At 37.1% G+C, this 19,587-nt stretch overlaps 1 protein-coding gene across 6 annotated transcripts in view; it reads right to left on the bottom strand.

Moving 5' to 3' along the window:
• Positions 1–241: 241 nt before the first annotated feature.
• LOC131434762 (copper-transporting ATPase 1) overlaps positions 242–19,587 on the bottom strand; it is a 36,093-nt gene continuing 16,747 nt past the window's right edge. For 2 of the 6 annotated variants that reach the window (XM_058601844.1, XM_058601845.1), the window contains 6 exons: positions 4,381–6,109; positions 3,702–4,313; positions 2,759–3,637; positions 2,543–2,692; positions 2,210–2,439; positions 242–844 (listed from right to left, as the gene is read on the bottom strand). In XM_058601844.1, coding sequence (XP_058457827.1) covers positions 697–844; positions 2,210–2,439; positions 2,543–2,692; positions 2,759–3,637; positions 3,702–4,313; positions 4,381–6,109 — 3,748 coding nt within the window. In that variant the 3' untranslated portion in view covers positions 242–696. The other 4 variants (XM_058601847.1, XM_058601848.1, XM_058601846.1 and 1 more) reach the window with 4 other exon arrangements.

The following is a 19,587-nucleotide window of genomic DNA, read 5'->3' as shown; positions in this document are numbered from 1 at the left end:
ATTATAAAAATCAAGCGATAATTTATTGTAAAATCACGAAAATTCCTAGTATGGCACACAATCCCCTTGCTTGCGATCGATCGGCCGGTAAATCAAAGGATTGCTCTTATGTTTAGATTAGCAAGGGAATCGGACGTATTTGCATGCGTATTCGGTTGCATGCAGTTTCCAGATAATCAGTAATTTGTTGCATACCAGCAGCACCATTCGAATGCAGAAGATAACAATTCAAGGCTAGATATTTGATTCTTTTGGTCAAGTATTTTTTATTCATAAATATTCATATAAAAGCTTCTCAGTTGAATACGCAAATCTGAGCATCCTAATATGTACACCTATTTTAGCTAAAGGATGGTTTTGATACATTTGTGCCTATGATAAGTACGTACATGATGAAAACAGTTTTAAACTCATCAAATCAGTATGAAACAAACCTAATAATGCGTAATATATCACAAATCACTGAATAACGTAGTAAAGAATGGCGATAAAAAAACATGAACGAGGAACATATATACTCATTGAAAAGCAATGCTTCACCCAGTATTATGGCTGCTTTTCGGGTTCCTCCAAGAAAAATACTGGGCTGATACTCTTACTTTGGATGGTCACGGTTACGAGAGTAAGTAAATTCTACCAGACTTAGCAATTTTTGGTAGTTTTGATGCTATGCCACCTGTGTCCTGGTGTCAGCTCTCATAGCTGATGCAATTCGGTTGAATCTTTGTAAATGCCGCCATTAACCGACTTCACGATATCCACGCTAAACTCATCATCGTCTGTCATTGCATGAGATGCAAGTAGATGATCTTCATTGACTTCTTTACTACCTCGACCGAATAATCTAAAAAAAAATAATAATTAACAAATTTACGTTTCACGTTAGATTACGATTGAAGCGAAAAAATATACCTTTTGTATCAAAGTTGAAACTCATTACTGCATAGATCAAGTAACTAATAATGCTAGCACGACTAATTGCAAAATTAGTTGGGTGCATTTAAAGAACAGTGCCTAAGTGTGCTCTAACCAGCTACCACGTAACCAATAAGACAAAGATGCTACTTGTTAGAAACGAAATGCGTGTTTTCAAACATATTCTGTCAGTTTTTAGTTTCAGTTGCACAATAAATAAATGTACGATAAATAGGTAGACAATTTTTTGACCTTCTGTTTTAAAAAACTACGCAGACTCTTAACGTCTTCTCTTACAGCAACTAAGTATCACTTCAGTATAGAAGCCGGAAAACATATGGCATAACATATCAAAACTTGTAGTAGTTTAGCGGAAAAAGTAGAAGATAGACTTAGATTTTTTATTTAGATTACACTGAGATCTCTTTTTACGCGGGGGATACGTATTTTTTATGCTAAATGTCTTGGAAATGTTACGAAACGTCAAGATCTGGCACAATCTGAAAAAAAATTGAAAAGCATCGAAAATAGTGAGAAGTGAGAGAGTTGACCTAAAAAAATTTCGGAACAACACCAGATAAGAACAATAAGACAAAACCAGAAAACCGGACAGTTTTGAAAATTCGCATAAAAAACGAGTAACTTAGGAAATTCGCGTAAAAAGAACGAGAAACTTCGGAAATCCGAATAAAAAAAACCGCGCAACTTAGGAAATCAGCGTAAAAAACTGCATAATAAATCGCGAAAAAAAACCTCAGTGTATAGTAATTTCATTATTCATTCGCATCTATCGCGTTATACCTGCTGTGATGGTTTTTGGTTGTTTAGGTTGTAGAAAGTTTTACAAAATACTGAAAGTTGAATTAGACAATTTTTTTTTCATCGGATACAATAAAAAGTATTTAACAGTGGAAGGATGATCATTCTGAACTTAAATAGTAAGTAAATTTACAAAATAATATACTTTCACTACCTATGTCAGATACTATTTGGCAGTATAGATTAGGTTCGCCATATTTAACTTAGTTAATAAAAGTTATTTGAAAGTAAATAATGAGTGTTAATGTCTACGTGGGATGGATATTTTGAGTTTTAGTTGATGCTCCTGCTTTAAGTGTTAATAGGTGCTCTGAAAAAACTGAAAAATCAAATCAAGCTTTTAGTAACTAACGAAAAAAAAATCAACAGTCTTTAAAAGTGACAACAAAGCGATGAGGTATACAACACGACAATGCAAATTCTATCAATTACCACAAAGCAACATTAAACTTTAAGCGTACGCTAAACCACTTACTTGGCTAGAGTAGAGCTCGTAGAGCGACCAAAGTTGGGTCTTGGAATATCGTCTAAACCACGATGTACAGAAACTGTTTCCGGATCAAGCAGAGCTCCGACCTCTACAAGGGCTGTATATTCGGGCGTTTGGAGAGCTGCTTTCGTCGGCTTTTTGTACAGTTTTAGCATCAGAGAGGAGCAAACAACAGATACCGAACTGAGCGCCATCGCTGCCGAAGCCATCCAAGGCTGAAATTTCACAAAGCAAAATTCAGATACTAATTTTTATGTCATTCCAATGATGGGTCGAAATCTTTGCGGAATAAGATCTGTATTACAATTATTAACTTACCTCCAAAATAATCCCAAGCGGTGTGAACACGCCGGCTGCCAGTGGAATTCCGAGCAAATTATACATACTAGCAAAAAGGAAGTTTAGGTGAATCTTACGAACAGTCTTGCGCGACAAGTCCAAGCAGGCCACGACATCTAACAAGTCGTTCTACAAATATCCAGGTCTTATATTAATTACTTTGATGAATAAAACAATGCATCGATTTTGTTATACCCTCATAAGCACAACATCAGCCGCCTCGGCTGCCACATCCGTACCAGAAGCAATCGATATTCCTACATCCGCTTGCGCTAACGCAGGACTATCGTTCACACCATCACCAACCATTGCTACACGCATTCCGTTCTCTTGTAGGCGCTGAATTTTAGCAACTTTGTGCGATGGGAGAACCTCCGCAAACACTCGATTAATTCCTACTTGACGAGCAATGTTGCCAGCAGTATTCTTGTTATCGCCAGTCAACAGAATAACTTCAATACCCATTTTTTTCAAAGTGTAAACCGCCAAATGAGCCTCCGGTTTAACCATGTCCGAAACGGACACCATGCAGATCAATTGACTATTGATTGCACAGAGTATTGCAGTGTTTCCCATTTGTTCCTCTTCAGTCATTTTAATGTTGATTTCCGGTGAAACGATGATTGCATTCCGATTCATCCATTCTCTATTACCGATCAAAACATTGAATTCATTAACCTGCGAAAAAGCCTCAACGCTGGCTTCAGCCTCAATGGTTTCCAGCTGTAACAGTTGCTGCAACTCAATTGTATTCTTTTGCGATGGACTCAATTGTGGAATGAGTTCTTCTATCACTGTTCCATTTACAAAGCTAATTCCATTTGAGTCGCTTTTGTAGGAGTTGAGATAATTTATGATTTTTTCCGACCGCATTCCTTGGTTCAGAATTCCATCTACGTTCGAAATCACACAACGGATTCCGCAACCTGGTACGGCCATAAAATTCGCACATTTTCCGAAAGCATCTACCTCTAAAGTTTCTTTCACAAATTTTACCACGGCTGTGGCGATTGGATGTTCACTGTTTATCTCTGCTGAACCAATGATACTCAAAGTGCGTGCCAGGGAGCAAACCTTGAATCAAGAATACACACATTTATTGGTTTAAAAAAAAAAACAGCTTAAAGATAAAGTTTACTTTAGGCTTCACGAACAAGCACACCCTCGAAGTCATCGGCATGCCGTATGTGACGGTACCAGTTTTATCGAACACAACGGTTTTCACTTTGTGCGCATTTTCCAGAGGACCAGCTCCTTTGACCAAGATACCGTGCAATGCCCCAACTCCTGTAGAAACCATAACCGCCGTAGGAGTGGCCAATCCTAACGCACACGGACACGCAATCGCTAGTACACTAAGCGCACATCGGAAGGCATAACTGAAGATTATCTCCTCCCTGTTTAGTCCTTCCTTAGCATCGTCTGACATGGGAATGTGGTTAATATCGATGTACCCGGTGATGGTCCATCCGAGTAATGTAATACAAGAAACAGCCACCACGAAGGGCACAAAGTAACCGGCAATTTTGTCCGCCAACTGTTGGATCGGTGCCTTAGAGGTCTGTGCTTCCTCCACTAGTTTGACAATCTGTGCCAAAGTGGTGTTCTCGCCGGTATGTGTGGCCATCATAAGTAGCAGTCCATTCTGATTGATGGAACCACCAATAACAACAGAATTTTTCTTTTTGGGCACTGGCATCGACTCTCCGGTGATGAGACTTTCATCGCAGGTGGAATTTCCGCAGATGACCTAACAGCATTTGTGATTTCAACAGCGTATAATTAACTAGTCTCAGAACGATCAAAAATTGACTCACCTTACCATCCACGGGAACCTTGCTGCCAGGAACTACCTTCAACGTGTCACCACGTTGCACCAGATCAACCGAAATGAGTTTCTCCGATAGAACCTCATAGTCCTCGCCGAGCACCACCAGTACCGCTTCGGTAGCTTTCAGTGATAACAGTTTTGACAAAGCTTCAGAAGTTTTCCCTTTGGCGATGTGTTCCAACCAACGACCGAGTGAAATAAAAATGAACAACATCGGAGGTGTATCAAAAAATGTTAGTGGAGAAGTTTTCGACTCCATCACCATTGCAGGAATGAGGACAGCGACCGAATAAATATAACTAACAGTGGTAGCCATCGTGATGAGAACGTCCATATTACTAGCGCCGTGTTTCACTGCTCGGTAGGCCTGGATGTAAAAATGCCACCCGCCGAAAAATTGTACCGGTGTCGAAAATACAAACATGATGAGATTTTCCAAAGACAAACCAGGAATGACGCAACACATTTCTTCGTGACTATGTGTTTCCATCAGCACCATGAAATATATCATAGCTATCATACACGGCCCTCCGAACAGGAGAGAGATAAGAAACGCATAACGCCACTTTCGAATTTCTTCCTTGTGCTCAAGATAACTATGAGCCATTTTGTCCTTGTTCGACAGAACAGTTACCTGAAAACCTAGCTCCTGGATTGCTTCGCATATCGTTCGTGCTCCTGTCTTTTCGTTATTGAACGAGAAACGTCCTCGCTTGAGGGTTAAAGCTACAGACGCTTTCAGAACTCCCGGAATTTTCAAAACTGTTTTTTCGATTTTATTCACACATGAGCTGCATGTCATCCCGAGGATTTCGATCTCCACTTCGGCTTCCCCTGTTCCAGGTTCGTCTATAATTTCAGTTGGAAAACCCAGATCCGTGATCGATTTGGCAATATCCTCGGGTGCGGTCAACGCATCGTCATACTTGACTTCTGCTTTCGCCGCCAGAAGTGCTATGAGAATTGATTCAACTCCATATATTTTTTTACAGTGTTTTTCAATCGCCGATACACAGCTAGCGCAAGTCATACCTTGGACATGCAAAAAACAACGCTTGAAAATTTCCTTTTGTTGGCCCTGCTTTTCATTGGTACTCGTCTCGTTTGGATGAGTGAGGTCCTCATCGATTGAAATTAATTTCTCCGAACGGGCCGACCGGTTGTTGCTGCCCTGGTTGTTGTCAGTCTTTTGATATTCACTCTCCTTATCAGCCACTTTGGCCTCAAATCCCATATCGTCAATAAGTTCTGCTATTCGCTCGGGATTAGTCAACCACCTGTCATATTCTATCAACCCTAGTTTTTGCTCTAGAATTACTTTAACCGATATAATTCCAGTCTTGTTTTGGATGTTTCCCTCGATGTTTTTTACACAGGATTGGCAAGTCATTCCGTGAATACTTATTCGAGTCAATAACGCATCACTGCTTTCATCCGTCGTTTTCCGTTCATCGTCACTGTAAGTGCATTCGAAACCCATATCATCGATGTCAGCTGCAATCTGGGTCGGATCCGTTAGTGTCGGGTCAAAGTCTATGTATCCGGCATTTTCGGCTAACATCACGCTGATCTTGATAATACCTAACTTGGCGCCAATGGTACCTTCGATGTTTTTCACACAGGACTGACACGTCATTCCAATTATGGGTAGCCGGACGGAGGCCACCTGCTGTTCCAGCAGACCAGTTGATTCACCGTAGTCGTCCATATTTTCTCTGTTCAAAAAGAAAGATTAATTAAAATCAGCAAATATATACTTAAGCAAATTTTTCTGCAGAATGAACTGTTCGATCGTCTTTTTTTTTTATAAAGTATGTAATAAACGAAATCCATATTTTTTGTTTGGATGAATGAAAAATAGAGAAAATACCTCGATAGTGGCAGCATAAGAGAAGTCTCCGTTTCACCCGACAGAGATAAGAAACAACAAAATTGTTATTCTAGTAATCACGTAATCGTACGATTCATGCTACGGAAAAACTTAGTAAGTACTTCGACAATCTAGTTACTCATGGTTTAACGAATTGAATCGATATTACAAAACAAACTTTTTACTATGAAACCATGTTGAGATTGTCTTAATAAGCATTTCGAATAATTTATAGATAATTACAGCCAATAGAAGCTCTCAACATTTTGCTCTAAGTGCGGACTACTTCCATTGATGGAGAGAACACATCGAATACTGAATTAGCGGGACAATACGCACATACTTGATAAGAACGAGTCGATTCGAGGCTATTTGGCTTGCGATGCGATTGATAGAGGAATATTACACAGGTTAGCGTTTTATAGATATGTAAAGTATAGTGCTGGGGTAAATCGGACTAAACATTTGGGTGATGTTTCGGTGTTATTTTTAATTTGTTAGGATTGGACGCAATATTCATACATTTTGACATGTTTCCAGTTTTTTCCTTAAACATGTATATATATATATATATATATATATATATATATATATATATATATATATATATATATATATATATATATATATATATATATATATATATATATATATATATATATATATATATATATATATATATATATATATATATATATATATATATATATATATATATATATATATATATATATATATATATATATATATATATATATATATATATATATATATATATATATATATATATATATATATATATATATATATATATATATATATATATATATATATATATATATATATATATATATATATATATATATATATATATATATATATATATATATATATATATATATATATATATATATATATATATATATATATATATATATATATATATATATATATATATATATATATATATATATATATATATATATATATATATATATATATATATATATATATATATATATAGAAACCGAAACTCTAATATGATATTTAAGGAAACTAGTATGTTAGTAATATGCCTTTTTAAATAGTAGCCTTTGTGACTGTATTCGAAATATATTAGGTTTGGAGTACTATATACGAGGTCTGTTCAAAAAGTTCCCGGAATTTTTTAATTGCGCGCGTCTGGAGAGTTCGGTGGTCAAAATTTTTTTTGTTGTGTTGGTACATATGTCCCTTATGTATGGTGAAATTTTCAGCTGTATTCATTGTTTACATTCTGTCTTGTAGCGGCTGGTGTAGACGTGTTTTTTTGAGCTCGGCGATTTTTGTCTTGGTGACGTTGGGTGCTTCCACGTGGACGATTGTGCTTTTGTTTCGACATCATAACCGTACACCCATGTTTCATCACCAGTTATGACCCTTTCAAGTAAATTTGGATCGTCGTTTAACAGCTCCTGAGCGATGGTAATGCGTTTGTTTTTTTGATCAAAATTCAGCAGTTTTGGGACGAATTTTGCTGCCACTCGTTTCATGCCCAAAACATTTGAAAAAATATGATGGCAAGAGCCAACTGATATGCCAACTTCATCAGCAACTTCTCTAATAGTGATTCGGCGATCATCCATAATCATTTTTTCCACTTTTCCCACATTTTCATCGATTATTGACGTGCTGGGTCGACCGGAGCGTTCGTCGTCTTCAACGGTTTCGCGGCCATCTTGGAAACACTTATACCACTCGGAAACACTTGTTTTTTTCATAGCAGACTCACCGTAGGCTCTCTGAAACATTTCGCACACTTGGTTACACTTTATTTCATTTTTCACGCAAAATTTAATACAAATTCTTCAATTCTTCCATTGTTAAAACTAACAAAAATCGCCGAGCTCAAAAAAACACGTCTACACCAGCCGCTACAAGACAGAATGTAAACAATGAATACAGCTGAAAATTTCACCATACATTAGGGACATATGTACCAACACAAAAAAAAAATTTTTAACTACCGGACTCTCCAGACGCGCGCAATTAAAAAATTCCGGGAACTTTTTGAACAGACCTCGTATGGTGGATGCTACAGCGAAGAAAAACTAATGTACATTGCCTTATGAATTGAACGTGTTTATGAAAAAAAATGTTATTGTCTTCAATGCTACATCATAAATCTTGCATTGAAACTTTAAACTCCAAGAAAGCCTACTGAAATTTACTATAAGAGCATATTCCTGCTAAATGGACCACTCTGTATAAAGTTTATAAAGCAAAATGATGAAAATGATCGAAATGATTCCAAATTCAAGAAAATTATTTTGAAACCAGTTTCACGATGTTAAGTTTATTCGGATGGAATGAACTCCGCAATGAAAAAACCCTCATTTTGGTTATACTGTTCTTGAGTATGTGTGTGTCATGTCGATTTAGAAGACACCCCGCACCGTGGGGTTTTAGGGGTTTTAACACCCCCCCCCCCCCCCCCCCCCCCCCCCCCATGGGAGATTTTTCAATATTAGGTTCCAAGAACAATAGAATACTTATTATATAAAAGTGCAAAAAACTTACTGGTTATGTTTTTTGCAGCCATATGTTTTACATGAAGCTATCTATATAAATTCTGATTGAATAGAATATGCACTTTTTAAATTGTCCCTATATATGTTGTGTGATTATCTAATAGTTGTTATAGGGGGTGCTAATAAATTTTATTGAGTCTGGAAAGTCCATTCGCTATATGAAATTCTTATGAAAATAACTTTAAGAAAAGTTTTATGTTTTATATGATTATCTCATATGTTTGACATGATATTGATACACCATGTAATTTTCATTGGAATTTAAAATAGTGCAAATATATTAGAATATAATATAATGTGAAAATGAGAATTTAGCTCAGTGTACTGTATTGAACATCAAAATGGCGGCCATGAAATTTTCCTTAATGAAAATTACACTTGACCTGAGAAGCAATAAATCAAGTAGCCCACAACAAATGTGTCATAAATGTACGTTAGGGCTATCAAGTTTGCTTTGAGTGAAACAGTCATCCAATGAACACGCACGCAAAGCTAGATTCATGATTTATGAAAGAATTGGACTGACAACAATGCTTTATAAAAAAATTATAAATGCAAAATTAAGGGTGTATGTATGGTTCACTAGAGTAATACACCAGTGTGTAAGTTTCATTCCAACACTGCCGATGCATTCGATAGGCAGCACAGAAAAAGGAAAGCGCACTTCTTCTCAGTGTCAATTAGAAAGACTTTGAGTGTGTGATTGTGTTGAAAGAAACTGGTGCGAGATAACCACATTCTTTTTGCATGAATCGCTCTCACGTGCTCTCGCCTAAATACACCCAAGTGATCACAGGCGCGTGATGGTGAGCGAACACTTCTGTGAACTTCAATAAATAGAGAGTAGATCTAGTCTTACTATGAAAATCTTGGTAGAAGAAAATAAACACGCGCACTCTTGACGCGTGCACACTTTATACAACAGTGGTGTATATGTGTGAAAGAGAAGAGCTCTCGTTGAAGTTGTCAGTGCGAGGGGAGAAATTTCGCTTGCTCTTCGTCACACAGAGCAGATGGACATCTCTGTGGTTATATTCTAGTACGAGTTGTTCTATTTTTAGATCAGTTGTAAAAGCTTTAAAAACCATTATATTACTTGTCAAAAGAGGCACTAAGTATAGTTGTCATAAAACTGGTATTTATTGCCGAATCAATTACAAAAACCTATAAATCATAATTAGAACCATAAGGTATTCGAATTAATACTTGAGTAAAGATCTTCGGGGCTCCGATCGGTTTTCTCAGGAATTCTGTAACCGTCCTATTGAGAAGTGCAAAATTTTATATCTTTTGTCATACTAAAATTCGTAGTAATCTCACCCTCATTCTTGTTTACGTCCGTATGGACCATACGATGAACGGATAGTTTCGAACGAATATGAATAAACCACTCTTGTTTTCACTCGAATGAATCCCAATGTGACTCGCTTGCCACGAAATATTTAAATATCAGTAAACTTCTTCAAATAAATGCCACGATGAAATCACTCCAATTCGTGTGATTAACAATATGCTAAACACGTTTAGCAAACGTTTGAAGAAGGCTATTCCTTCTTATGTGACTTTCGGCCAGGATACAAGAATCCCGTGCACTTGTTACCTATGACAATCAGATGGCCACGTGTCAATATTGAAAAAAGCTGTTCACTACGGTAAGCCATGTGATAAACTGGACAAGGAGACAACTACACCAAAGGACAACGGTGTTTCCTTCACACCAACCCCAAGCAACCCCAGTACACTTGTGTGAGCCACCAACAACAATAAAGCATCCCCCTCAACGAAAACATCAGTATCCTCTATAGAACAAAATACACCACCTGTAGTTTTCAACTTACCCAACGCCTGTCAAATAAGTAACGATTGTTCCGCCAATAACAGTGATGCCGAACCAATGGACGGGAGCGTGAATAGCGAACCACTGCTCCCCCTTCATTCGCTAGATAACAGCGAAAGCGCCTCTCCTCCAAGGAAAAAAAATATTTCAAGATCCAGAAAAAAAAACTTTTTTATTGTAAAACGGCCTCCTTAAGCATAAGTGCAAAAGAGCCGAATATGAGGGTGTCTTTCTTGGGAGAGAGGCGTGCTCATTGCAATCCAACGAATGGAAGGGGACAACGGTTCACTATCGTAAATATGACAAAATTGCAAGAAAAAATGCAACATATTTTTCGCAAATACTAATGATCGGACTGCTATTTTCAATCCTTTTTTTATATCATTCATTTTACTCCGGCTTCAACCATCTTGGTCGTTCACCGGGGAGGGTAGTTTCAATGCTTTTTTTTTACTTTGCACGAAGTTCTATTTACCCATTTGAATAAAATTGATTTTGAGTACGATATTTATTAATTGTGTTGCATCCGTTACTTCTTTGATACATAGAATCTTCCTTAAAAACTACCTTTGATGCCGATCTTTTATTTGCACAGGAATCGCATTCGTACACATTCAAGTGAAAAAGGATGGCTTGTTCGCATTCGTTCGAAAGTATGTGTATGTGACGAAATGTCGATACGGACGTCAACAAGCATGATGATACAAAATCGGCGAAAAAAAAACAAATCAAAATACTAATGATATCAACCATTTTTCATTACAACTTAAATCTGTACCAGAACTGATGGTTTAAAGCTAGATTGGCGTTGTTCTTATGCATGTACGATGTTTGAAAGTGTGATTGATTGGAACGTAATATGAATTTGACATACTTTCGAACGTATCCCATACGGCCGTAAACAAGAATGAGGGTATCTTTCTTGGGAGAGAGACGAGCTCATTGCAATCCAACGAATGGAAGAAGACAACGGTTCACTATTCACAGCCTCATCCAACGGTTTAGCGTCGTTGGTGTTGGCAAAAACATCGTTGTGGAGTTTTTCTGTTCCACTGCTCACATTTATTTTTGTACAGGCGTTGGGTTCGTCGATCACTTAGGGGTTAACCGTCATTGGGTTCGATGCGAGCTTGAGCGACCACCCCTGGTTGCTACTCTGTTACTGATCGGGATAAGCTAAAATTGTACAGAGAATTCCTAGATGATCCGACCTGGAACTGACAAATCATCCTTCAATGTACATCTCTGGTAATCCCAGAGATCGTTGATCAGTACCTGTGCCGGCCAGGCTCGAACGTAGATCGACTAAGAAATGGGAAGAGATGTTAGGCCAACACTGTTTGTTGAAATAAGAGATAATTTAGTGAAATAGAGTAATCAGATGTGAAACGTTGAAAAAATCTGATAAATAAGGAAAAAAGAAACTCCTGCAAGTGACCTAGTGGACTTATTCTTGTTCAGTTTTTTTCCATCGGACTTCACACGGTATATAGGCTGCTCCTGTCCGGAGAAAGATAAATGGTACAATCAACCTCCTAGTGGACCCCAGCTCATTAACCCTAAATGGGTTCGTTGTTAGTAGAAATTCATTGATTGCAGACGATGTCTAAGAAGTGTTCCCGTTTGTTGGGGTCGGTGTAGAGGATGTACCATTGTCCTGGAGTGTAGGTGTCATCTTGTTCAGAGTATCGCATGGCTTATCCCAGTAAATATTGACATGTGCCCAGTTGATGGTCGTAGTAGAAAAGCAATTTACATGAAATCCTTGAGTTCTGACCAAATATCACATAGAACGCAAAAGCTATCTTTAAGCGAATGCAAAATGAACGTGAACCAGTAATACTTCCTCATATTACTAATGTTTACAAAAACATCACTAGAAGATTCTGTCAAGATTTTTTCTTTCAAACTTGAATAAAATCAAAAATTTTCTTTGGTATAAACTACCACCACCTTTTGAATTTGTAAACAGTTACGTCAAGTTAATATAGATTTTAATGTGGCAACCCTGCACGCTATACAAAATTTGACAAAGCACGCTGTGTGCTAGGCGGGGTCGTTTTCATCTTCCTTCGTATCAGCACGTACCGATGCGTACCGATTTTTCATCATTTTGTATGATAGTTTCGGCCCCGGAAGTCGGACCTGGGTGAAATTGCTCAGTATCTTTTAAGACAAGCTTTAATTTGAGTTATGATTTATGAAAATCGGTTTAACGGTTGCTGCGAAATCGAAGTGAGTTCCGTTTTTGGAGCTTTTCTTCACTATTACCGGTGCGTTCGGAAAAGGAAACTGCGCACTAGTAGTCTCAAAGTAGATTTATATATCCCCCAACTAACAAGGTCTGCCAAATTGATGAATTTACCAGTAAATTTTATAAAAATGTGTAGCTCGTTTCGCCATCGCTTGTGAAAAAATACCCATGAAATTCAATAATTTTACTAATCGCACTGTAATACCAGAACCGGAAGTCGAATCTGGATCAACTTTGCGGGGACTTTTTCAATAATTTCTAGACCTTTCATTTGCATCTTAGTTTGTAAAAATCGGTAGAGAAATTTTCCAAAAAAATTGAGTGCGCATTTTCTCATTGATTTGCACTTATTGCGATCTATGGGACGATAAGACCTTTCATTTAAATCTATGTTTGTGAAAATCAGTCATGCCAATTCTGAGAAAAGAGACATTTTTTTTTCATTTTTTTGTGTATATCACCCTGTGATTCCGGAACCGGAAGTCAGATCGGAATAAAATTCAATAGCGATCTATGGGACCGTAAGACCTTTCATTTAAATCTGAGATTGTGAAAATCGGTTCAGCCATCTCTGAGAAAATCGAGTGACATTATTTGTCACATACACACATATACACATACATACATACATACACACACACACACAGAGAGAGAGAGAGAGAGAGAGAGAGAGAGAGACATTTGCTCAGTTCGTCGAGCTGAGTCGAATGGTATACGACATTCGGCCCTTCGGTTCAAAAGTCGGTTTTCACAGTGATTGTCTAACCTTTCTATATAAGAAAAAAGGAGTTTTGACGTTATTCAGGTCCTTGCCTTACCAAAAATTTAATAATTCATAGTAAAATTGACACAACTCAAATATTATTTCAGAAGATTTGCAAAAGATTTTGGAATGACACTGTACCGTTTATTTGTGAATGCATTGAAATTTAAAAATTTCAGTGATTTTAATTCTGAAATACCCCACGAAAGCGTTTACGTATAGAAAAGGTCACGAGAGCGTTTTAGTTTTTTATCAAATTTTTGACTTCAAACAACCACCACAAATTAAATAAAATTCAAAAAAATCAATCCAAAACGTTGGGGCATAGAGAAACATTATTATAACCATGCTGCTTTGATTTGTTGACTTCTGATTAGTCTGCGCTGAGATGCAGTGGACATGGCAAATCATGATTTTTAATGTCGTTTTTCATTGATTCCACTCGCTCGGTGTCAGTGTTTTGCCCTGACAGCCGATCAATTAAACGGTTCTGTAAAGTTTGGTCTGCACGCATGCTGCTCAGAAAAGAAAACGGGTGCAAAATAGTTGCCCGCGAATTGCCCCGAAAGTGCATTTTTTTCGTGCGGTGCAAATCAATGAAACACAGTGCACCTGTTTTGATTGCCCGACTGCACGAATCGAGCAAAACACTCCACGAGTGTTCTTAATGAAAAACGACATAAGAAGCGTCCACAAAAAATAGTGTTAGACCCTACCTCTCCCCCTTAATACACCAACGATGGATTTTTTGTTCGTTTGATTTACTCATCTCGAAATCGTCTTATTGTTCACAAAACTAATTTTTGTTTCTGTGGCTTCGACTGTAAGCGGTTTAGTGTGTCGACTGTCTCACATGAGATGTCAAAGCTTGCTGAACCGTACACGTAGAAAAATCCCGATTGTTTAAAACAGCAAAACGCTAATTTGCCCATCAAACCAAAAAATTAATAGTTGTTTCGAACCGAGATATCGCATATTCAAATTGACTTAAACAAGTTAAGATCGAATAAAGCATGCTTGTTTTAAACTAGAATTTGATTGTTTCGAACAAATTTTAGATGTTTCATTGGCTCACATTGGTTGAACCAATACAATATTTTTTCTGCGTGTAGAACCTGTACATACCCAATCACAAACAATAACAGAAATTAATTTTGATGACAAATTATGTTAAAAATTGCACAAAAATTAACAAACAGTTACAGCATTATATTTTGTAATAACCTGTTGATCGAAAAATGCCAACAAAAAACCCTCATAGCTCTGCAGCGCTTATATTATCGATATGCAAATCAATGCTATAAACGTACATAACATAGGTATAAAAAAAACACTATCATATCCATCATATCCTCCATCTGCATTGTTCAATCTGAAAGTGCTTGTTCAATTGTTAGACAAGCACTTTCAGATTGAACAATGCAGATTGGGGAAGATCCCAGAAACAGGGAACAGGATACATAAGTAAAGTCAAACGCAAACATCATTACAATCAAGCAATTGGATTTAACTTATTTTAGTTAATAACACGAAATATTTAAAATTGTAGGGATTTTGTGCAAAGATTTCTACTTGAACATAAAATATAACATAATCACGAATCAACATTCGTATATGATTCATCAAAGTTTTACCATCTTTACATCGTAATGAAGGTAACTTAATCTACAGCATAAAAAAGTCACACAAAACGAGAAAGGCAACTCCAATTACATAAAAATGCAATTATTACATTTTTTCCTAAATAAAAGGAAGCCGAAATTTGCCACACCAAGCGTTTTCATACCTGAAATTAGACCACATTTCATAAGCTTTTCCCCTTCTCAGCTTTGCTGCGAACCGATCCGAATTATTGTTTTACTGTGTTGAAAAGTGGCAGTGACTCGCGGAAACGAGCTTATTTTGCTATGGTTGGCAGCCTCTTATCCAGCCTCCCATCCATGTATACTGAGCTAAGCTACCTTCAGTCGAATACTACTGCAACCGTAGAAATCATAAGCTTTTGTTTGGCGCTAACCATTATGTTTCGCCGATTACTACTGGTCTGCAACCCTTAAGCTGCGTCACAACACTCAACACATATTCACACAGCAATGCGGTGAAGCATCGCAAATTTCGTCACTTCCCCACACACGGTTTTAATACTGGATTACTGTAATTGCTTCCAAAGATTGCCAGGTCATATGCGCATGATTTGAGGTCGTAGACCGTTCGAATTTGGATTAAGTACGCGTAACATGAAATGATCAAACTCGACTACGAGTAACAAAATTATTGCAGGCTTTAATCAAAACAAAGAGCTTTGCGGAATGAGAAGTACCGATCATACGTCTGGAACCGCAGATCGAAACGAACTGACGAAGCAGCTTTTGTGCGGATCGTTCGGAACTGGTTAGTGCTTTAACACAGACTGAGGAGCGATGCGAACGTGATGTTAAAACATGCTTGTGAATAATGCTGGTGCTGATGACTGCATTCATATTGGTAGCTTTGTACGGCTCAAAACTGCTCAGACAAACGTTGAATGAGGCTTGTATGTATAAGCATAAGCGTACCGAAGGTAATCGAAAGCCACGGTGAATAGTTACTAGGTCTGAGGGCCCATCGGTACGGTTCGGTTCACAAATACTGTTGAAAAGATTGGTCTGAATAATTGGAAAGTTGTGTGGTATGATGGTTGTTTTGGTTTCCCATTTTGACAGTTCGATATTGCCTGATTAGTTGTAGTTATTTTTAGTCAGTGACAGGTTATAAGTATCTGTTCAAATATATACCGTAATAATTGTAATAGTAAAGTAGTAATGAAATAATGGTAATAGTAACAACAATAATAATAATATTTTAAATGGGTTTACCTGTTGGATACTTGAAATGCATAAAATCTCAACCGAGCGGTGTTTGATTTCGGGATGTTTTGTTTTACATACTTATCTTATTTGTAATATTCTTGCGTTCTTCATTCGTTTATTTCCTTCAATCTTTCTGACATTCTGCATCATTCTTCTTTTCCAAGTTTTAGACCTTCTCTTAGTTCGACTTTTCAGTTTTCTCAGTGTGCATTAATTTCATATGGAACAGAAATGTTGAGTTAGTATTTTTTTACACATGCAATTTACACATACATATACATATACACGCAAACATACTCACACACATACCTACATACATATATGTACTACACAAGCAAACATTGTAACATTGAGTTACTCACATATTTTTTGTTTCGTCTTCGACTCGTTAGTACATAAAAGTTAATGTTGAACTGTTATGTTACCCAGCAGTTCAACATAAACCGCTAGGCAGACTGGCCGATTCAGGTTTTGGTCATTTTAGGGATTAACCTATTTTTGAGCATAGGGCACATAACCATTTTCACATACTTCATGTTTCGTCTTCGACTTAGTTACTGTTTCTATTTTTTTCCTTAAATATCTGTTTATTAATCTTATTTTTGTGTATTACATCAACGTTTTACAGTACAGTGTTTTGACCCTTTTTATTAATAATAGGTGTTTTAGTTAGTCTTGTTTTACATACTAATGTTTAGTCATATTATTTATTTTAATTATTAATGAAATGAAATATCTACCTACTTATAACTATCCCTAAGCTAATAAGTACAAATTTGAATTATTTGTATTACAGAGATTGAGCACCTCTCTTCAAATTTCGTGCAGTATTGTTCGAATTTTTGTTCTAGTATTGTCCAAGGGGGTAGATTTAGAATCATCTTGAAAATCTTACTTTGAATGCGCTGAAGACTAAGTTTGTGCGTTCGTGCACAGCCCCGCCAAACAGGGACTGCGTATTCAATTGCGGGGTAGATGATTTGTTTATAGACAGTCATCTGATTCTTCAGGCACAGTTTAGATGTTCTACAAATCAGCGGAGACCTAATGAGTATGCTGCATTTTTGAACGATTTTGTCAACATGTGACCTGAATATCAGATGTCTGTCAAATGTTAGTCGTACCTCATCACCGAATCGTATTCGACATTCGTCTGATGGAACAAGTTTTGGAGATCTTGAATGTGGAAACAAGATGACCTGAGGTTTTGCTGCATCGATCACAATTTTCCAGCGTGTGAAATATTCAGTTAGAGCGTCCAGACCTGTCAGTAGTTTATTCTTCGGAGCATTAATGACACGACCTTTGTAAAGAATGGCAGTATCATCAGCAAATTGTGACAGAACACCACCACCCGGAAGAGGTGGGATGTCTGATAAAAAGGTGTGTAATGTCAGAGACATGACTGGATGTCGTGAATACGAATAAAACTGACACTGTTACTACATACTTCCGAATATAAATTAGTTGATCGAAAGTGTGAAATGCGCTAGTTTTGCCCTTTTACACTACTAGAATTTGAAACGATACACCTAAACTACCGTACAGATTAGTTACTTTAAACATTTTGACACACAAATATTACGAAATAACCAGTATAGTTCCTTATGATAAAATAATAGTGGTTCTAAAAAGAACCTTTCATGAAGGCGTTCGTTATGGAGAGTGACGAGTTGAGTTCAAATTCTAATGGATACCATTGACTTCCGATGGATACCGCTGACTTCCGTCTTCTATTTCCAGGATGACCTGTTGTCCGTGAATGCGAAACTGATGTGTTCTGTTGGAGTCTACTGCTTCTTCCGCTTGCGGTAACAAGCTTTGTATTTCGCTTGGAGATTCGATCGCACCATAATCAACACGATGACAACGACAGCCAAATTCAAAATGGTTGAAAAATTGGCCGTATACAGTATAGTGAAGTAAAATTTCGCATAACTCTTTGGGTATAAAATTATGGTATAAAATTAAGGTGCCATACCTTAGAGAATTTTGATGTCGATTATTTCATTTCGGATTTCAATATTTTCGTAAAAGATACTATCAAAATGCTGCACGAGATTAATTTCTGGCATCCCAGTAGAGCCAAATTGTATAATTTTCTAAGATATTAAACATTGATTGGATATAAACGATTTTAAACACTGTTGCGAATTTAGAACTGTGAACATTGCAAAAAACTGATCAAATTATCTTAGATTTGCACTACACTGATAATTTTAATTTTCGATCCACAAAGAAGCAATCTTTATAGTTCTTTAGGTAACATTTGGAGCCATTAGAAGGGTTGATTTTGCAGAATGTTCCACATTGTTGTCCATTTTCCGAAGTATTTTGCTCCAAAGTAAACGACTACCAACAGGATTATGTAATCGATCTTCTTCGAAGGGAAACTGGCTTTATACAACGCTTAAGGTCTGCTCTCATTACTAGCGACTGCTCCACCTGACGACCGAAGTCCAAATGATAGCATTGACGACTGCTGCTCCCAACGATTGAAGCACAATTGAAAGCACGACCTGAGCGTTTGAGGCTTTATGCCACGCAAAAGGTCTGCTCTCATTATTGACGACAGCTCCACCTGACGACCGAAGTCCAAATGATAGCATTGACGACTGCTGCTCCCGACGATTGAAGTCCAAATGAAAGCACGACCTAAGCGTTAAGGCTTTATACCACGCAAAAGGTCTGCTCTCATTATTGACGACTGCTCCACCTGACGACCAAAGTCCAAATGAAAGCATTGACGACTGCTGCTCCCGACGATTGAAGTAGAAATGAAAGCACGACATATTTTTTTTACATTAAATATTTATTGTTTCTCTTTGGTTACATTTCTGTATGATATTACATGTCAAGTGATGTAGTAATGTCACTTTTCATCTTTTAATTTACGGTAATTTACTAGTTAATAATTTTGATTAAATTTCTTTTTAACAGTTTAACTGAGAGACAGTTTGATTTATAAATGAAAGCACGACCTAAGCGTTTGAGGCTTTATACCACGCAAAAGGTCTGCTCTTATCATTGACGACTGCTCCACCTGACGA

This window comes from Malaya genurostris, chromosome 3 (assembly GCF_030247185.1).
Source record: "Malaya genurostris strain Urasoe2022 chromosome 3, Malgen_1.1, whole genome shotgun sequence".
Lineage (NCBI taxonomy): Eukaryota > Metazoa > Arthropoda > Insecta > Diptera > Culicidae > Malaya > Malaya genurostris.
Note: the sequence above shows the minus strand (reverse complement) of the source record. Positions and strands in the feature narration are given on the sequence as shown.